The sequence below is a fragment of the Eretmochelys imbricata genome, chromosome 9 (genome assembly GCF_965152235.1).
Source record: "Eretmochelys imbricata isolate rEreImb1 chromosome 9, rEreImb1.hap1, whole genome shotgun sequence".
NCBI classification, from domain to species: Eukaryota; Metazoa; Chordata; order Testudines; family Cheloniidae; genus Eretmochelys; species Eretmochelys imbricata.
Window position 1 is genome coordinate 98251201 of NC_135580.1, and position 6000 is coordinate 98257200.

Sequence of the window (6000 nt, forward strand, 5' to 3'; positions counted from 1 at the left end):
CTACAGTCCATCGGTGATCTTCCTGAAAACATCATCCTGGCCACTATGGATGTAGAAGCCCTCTACACCAACATTCCACACAAAGACGGACTACAAGCCGTCAGGAACAGTATCCCTGATAATGTCACGGCAAACCTGGTGGCTGAACTTTGTGACTTTGTCCTCACCCATAACTATTTCACATTTGGGGACAATGTATACTTTCAAATCTGCGGCACTGCTATGGGTACCCGCATGGCTCCACAGTATGCCAACATTTTTATGGATGACTTAGAACAACGCTTCCTCAGCTCTCGTCCCCTAATGCCCCTACTCTACTTGCGCTACATTGAGGACATCTTCATCATCTGGATCCATGGAAAAGAAGCCCTTGAGGAATTCCACCATGATTTCAACAATTTCCATCCCACCATCAACCTCGGCCTGGACCAGTACACACAAGAGATCCACTTCCTGGACACTACGGTGCTAATAAGCGACGGTCACATAAACACCACCCCATACTGGAAACCTACTGACCGCTATTCCTACCTACATGCCTCCAGCTTTCATCCAGACCACACATGATCCATTGTCCACAGCCAAGCTCTACAATACAACTGCATTTGCTCTAACCCCTCAGACAGAGACAAACACCTACAAGATCTCTATCAAGCATTCTTACAACTACAATACCCACCTGCTGAACTGAAGAAACAGATTGACAGAGCCAGAAGAGTACCCAGAAGTCACCTACTACAGGACAGACCCAACAAAGAAAATAACAGAACGCCACTAGCCATCACCTTCAGCCCCCAACTAAAACCTCTCCAATGCATCATCAAGGATCTACAACCTACCCTGAAGGACGACCCATCACTCTCACAGATCTTGGGAGACAGGCCAGTCCTTGCCTACAGACAGCACCCCAACCTGAAGCAAATACTCACCAGCAACCACACACCACACAACAGAACCACTAACCCAGGAACCTATCCTTGCAACAAAGCCCGTTGCCAACTGTGTCCACATATCTATTCAGGGGATACCATCATAGGGCCTAATCACATCAGCCACACTATCAGAGGCTCGTTCAACTGCACATCTACCAATGGGATATATGTCATCATGTGCCAGCAATGCCCCTCTGCCGTGTACATTGGTCAAACTGGACAGTCTCTATGTAAAAGAATAAATGGACACAAATCAGATGTTAAGAATTATAACATTCAAAAACCAGTCAGAGAACACTTCAGTCTCTCTGGTCACTCGATTACAGACCTAAAAGTGGCAATTCTTCAACAACAAAACTTCAGAAACAGACTCCAACGAGAAACTGCTGAACTGGAATTAATTTGCAAACTGGATACAATTAACTTAGACTTGAATAGAGACTGGGAGTGGATGGGTCATTACACAAAGTAAAACTATTTCCCCATGTTTATCCCCCCCACCCACTCCCCACTGTTCCTCAGATATTCTTGTCAACTGCTGGAAATGGCCCACCTTGATTATCACTACGAAAGGTTTCCCCACCCACCTGCTCTCCTGCTGGTAATAGCTCACCTTAAGTGATCACTCTGGTTACAGTGTGTATGGTAACACCCATTGTTTCATGTTCTCTGTGTATATAAATCTCCCCCTGTACTTTCCACTGCATGCATCCAATGAAGTGAGCTGTAGCTCACGAAAGCTTATGCTCAAATAAATTTGTTAGTCTCTAAGGTGCCACAAGTCCTCCTTTTCTTTTTGTATCAGATTATGCATTATATTACCTTGAACCAACTGCTTTTTAACCTGCTTTCGAGACTAACAAATTTATTTGTTAGTCTCTAAGGTGCCACAAGTCCTCTTTTTTTTTTTTTTTGTGGATACAGACTAACACGGCTGCTACTCTGAAACTTAACCTGCTTTGAGATACGCAGTGGGTTCAGGTCAGAGCCTAAAGAAGCTAAGGGAAGTTTTGCCATTAGATTCAATAGGAGAAGGAGAAGCATGACATGTAGGACATAAAACCAAAATTTAATTCTATGCTGTCAGCAAAGATGGAAATAAAGGTGTAGGAATGTGTAAAACCAATTCATAAGGGTCTCCTATATGCTAAAATACCTGTTCCATAATGTCTGCCATTTATTGTATGAACATATTGCGTAACAGCATTGGCAGTATTTAATTTTTTATAAAGTATGTAAAACAATAGATTAACAAAACAGTCACTGCTTAATTAATCCTGAAGCAAATAATACACACACTGAGAATAGACTGACTTGTAGAAATGTTATTGCCAGTTGAGACAAGCATCAGCGATTTATTACAAAATGTGCAGTTTGCACATACAAATTTACTGATAGTTTAATCTGTTTAAAAAAAAAAATAAAACCCTGTATTTGTCAAGCCCACGTTATGTCTGCAAACAGCACTGATAGTTACCAATCCAAGGAACTATGCACTACAGTAATTTCTGAGGAGATACTGTATCTGCTACTTAGATTTTTTACTTGGCTGATTATATCAAATAGCTTATACAGAATTACGGTTAGAAGGTTAACTTCTATAAGACATTTTTGGTATTATAAGAGTACAGCAACAGCAATGATGTTTGTCCTCTATGACACCTTCCATCCAAAGATCTCATCGTTTAACTTCACATCACCTCACAATATCCCTGTGAGGGAGGTATTCATTACACCTATTGTATAGATAGGGAACTGAGGCAGAGAGAAGGTAAGTGACTTTTTCTAGGTCATGCAGTAAGTCTGTGACACAGCTGGAAAAAGAACCCAGGAGCTTTGGTTCCCATTCCTGGGCCCTAATCACTGCCTCCCTTTTAGATTAATATCAAAGATGCTCCTCGGGGAAGCAATGCTTATACTGGTGATTGTAGCACGTTATGCTGCCAGCACTGGTGTGCAAACTATGTTGTATTTTCACCTCAGTGCAATTGAATTTGGTTATCTCTTGTAACAATCAAAAAGTACGTTCTGCCATTCTGGAAATACATGTGTTCGGGGGGAGTCGTGTGGTACAGAGCCATTCTGTGCACTAATGAGTTAGGAGAAGAGAGGTGAAATGGTGCCTGAAACTTATAAGCACTTACAAAAGATGCACTAAGTTCTTACATATCTGGCGTTGCCAACTTTACATGGGGTGCACTTAGCTCCTCAGAACGTTTGGATTCAAAGAGTGCATGTTCAATTGGGGATGTGCTGTTTGCAGTTATTAGTTGGTATTGCCTTTGGCCTGTGTAGATTTTGGCGTCTCTGTCTTTTTTACTTGCCTCCCTCAATAAATCTTTCAATTTTGCTTCTATTTGTGTGGTACTCTTGACTCCCTGGAGCCATTAACAGCCATTCATGGCTCTTTAATTCCTCATGCCCTGCAGGGTGAATGCCACAGAATAACATTGAGTTCCTGTAAAAAAAAAAAAAAAAAAAAAACACCAAAAACAAAACAACCCCCCCTCCCTCAACTTCCTTCCTGTAGGACAAGAAGATATTTTAAAGGGTTGGGATGTATCTGTGCACTTACACTGGATCTGGTGCTCGTGTGTTTGTGCACACTGTGCCTTTCTGAGGGGGGACCATTCCTGAAAGAACCAGGACAAGAATTTCAGCTGTGCTTCAAAAGGAATGCCCCATACATCTCTCCTCTACCCACTACAAATAAATCTAGGATCCCTGATTCAGAGAAGAGATTCAGTGTCACAGCAGAGACAGCTCCCAACAACATTGACCTACCTGGGGCTTCCCTTATAACCGAGAGGACTTCACTGAAAAAAGCAGAGCTAGGAGATGTAACAGCAAATTTGATCAATTATTAGCTGGAGGGAAAAGGATGATCTTTTGGACTGGAACTCAGGAGACCGGGGTTCCATTCCCAGCTCGGCCACAAACTCTCTCTGTGATCCTGGGCAAGTCACTTAGCCTCACCTTGCCTCAGTTCCCCAGCCATTCAATGGGGATAATAATATTTCCACTCTCACACCCTTCATGGCAGGTACTGTCTCTTACAGTGTCCAGCACAATGGGGCCACAATCTCAGCTGAAACTTCTAGGCACTACAGTAATACAAATAAATAATAATACTATATTAAAATATACTGATTATTGTGTGGATGTCTAGAACCATCTTAAGATATGATAATATTTACTGAACATAAGATGGATCCTTTTTTGAACTTGAAAGCTGATTTCAGGTTGTTGCTGGCACTTTTTATTTTAATCTATATCTTGCCTTTATCATTGTCCAAACTTTAGTGCGATGGCTGACAACAGAAGAGGCAATGCCTTTGTGACTGTGAAATGATGTAACTGAAAAGCATCTCCTCATTGCCATTATTTCTGTTCAAAACAAACTCCAAGATGTCAATTAACTTTGTTTTCCTTAAAAAGAAAAAAATTGGTGTTCAGTATAGAGCTGTGGAAGGAAAGCAGATGAACTTCTTCTACAGGAATCAGGAAACAGACACAAAAATGGGTGGAAATGCCCAAAGCGAGAAACTTACATAGATTTCCTCTTCCAGAAAGTGAACAAACAAGAAAAAAAAAATTCTGGTACATGATTTAAAGCTGCCCTTTGCCAGATTTAACTTCTGTGAATGGTTAGCTCTGAACTCACACGTGTCCACCAAAGGGTGCCCACCAGTAGCCTCCCCTCTACTGCATGTGTGGCCATCAAAGGATATTTCAGAGTTATTCATCTTAAATACAAATGCTCTGCAATGAGTGCATTATTATGGCCACAGAGAGGATTCATTCCAGGGTACCACACAGTGCCACTTAAATGAATAAAGTAAAAATGTAGTGGTTGACAACACTTATTATTTTGTCTGTTGCTAGGACATACGATTTCTGCAGACGGAAGGCTGTGCCCCACTGAAGCATGGCTAATACAACTTTCAACTCCTGGCAAATGCCACGCTGCTGGAGGACAGAATATTTATCCCATGCGCATTAACAGAAATCTGACTGTGTGTGCATTCCTTTGGTCTCAGTAAGCTAGGTATGCGGCCAGCTTTGGATCAAAGGAAGATTCTTTACACTGGCACCTGGTCACATGTTTCTAATCCTGATGCTGGAAAATTGATGCCTACTCTTATTTCTAGCTTGTTCTCTGAACAATATTGGGAAAACTTTCAGTTTCTGGAGAGGAGCCCCCTGGAACCGCACATACAGCATCAGACCAGCAGAGAGCAAGAGAATGGGGAGAAGAGCTGGAGATTTAAAAACGACCCAGCAGAACAGTGACGTAGAATGCCTTCACCTCCCCGGTCTGGTTTGTTGCTGGCCATTCTATTGTTTGGTGTAGCTGGATACAAAGAGCTTGGGCTCTGCTGTGCAAACAGATTGTTACATAATACATCAAATGGCAAATAAAGGGCGGCCTTGTTTACACAGGAAGTTTTACCAGTTATACCAGTGTAATTAAACTGCAAGAGTTAAACCAGTATAAGTCCCTGTGCAGACACTATTCTTCTGGAATAAGAGTGGCTTTTTTTGGTTTAGCTTAAACCCCTTCCCAAGTGACACACAAGAAACTGAAATAACCCATTTATTCCAGAATAAGTTTCTGCACAGTGGAGCGGATAACCGTATCAGTTTAAATTCACATTGTAGCTTATACCGGTAGAACATTCCCATGTAAACAAGCCCACAGGCTGACTAAAGTCTAGCTACAGCAGTTACCTTTAAAAAGCCAGTTTATGCCAACATTTGCCCTGAGCGGCATTTGAGATACCACAGGTCTCCATTATACTAAAACAATGAGGAGTCCTTGTGGCACCTTAGAGACTAACAAATGTATTTGGGCATAAGCTTTTGTGGGTTAAAACCCACTTCATCAGATGCATGGAGTGAAAATACAGGAGCAGGTATAAATACATGAAAGGATGGGGATTGCTTTACCAAGTGTGAGGTCAGTCTAATGAGATAAATTAAATCTGATGGTATCCAGTGTGCCATCAGATTAGGCCTGAATAGAGACTGGGAGTGGTTGGGTCATTACAAAACCTAAATTTAATTT

At 41.8% G+C, this 6000-nt stretch overlaps 1 protein-coding gene across 1 annotated transcript in view; it reads left to right on the forward strand.

The window, feature by feature from the left end:
• LOC144269834 (P2R1A-PPP2R2A-interacting phosphatase regulator 1-like) overlaps positions 1–5749 on the forward strand; it is a 35394-nt gene extending 29645 nt beyond the window's left edge. Inside the window, exon 10 of the mRNA XM_077825759.1 lies at positions 4818–5749. Within this exon, the coding sequence (XP_077681885.1) occupies positions 4818–4857 (40 nt within the window). The 3' untranslated portion in view covers positions 4858–5749. The remainder of the gene's footprint in view (positions 1–4817) is intronic.
• The last annotated feature ends 251 nt before the right edge of the window (positions 5750–6000 follow it).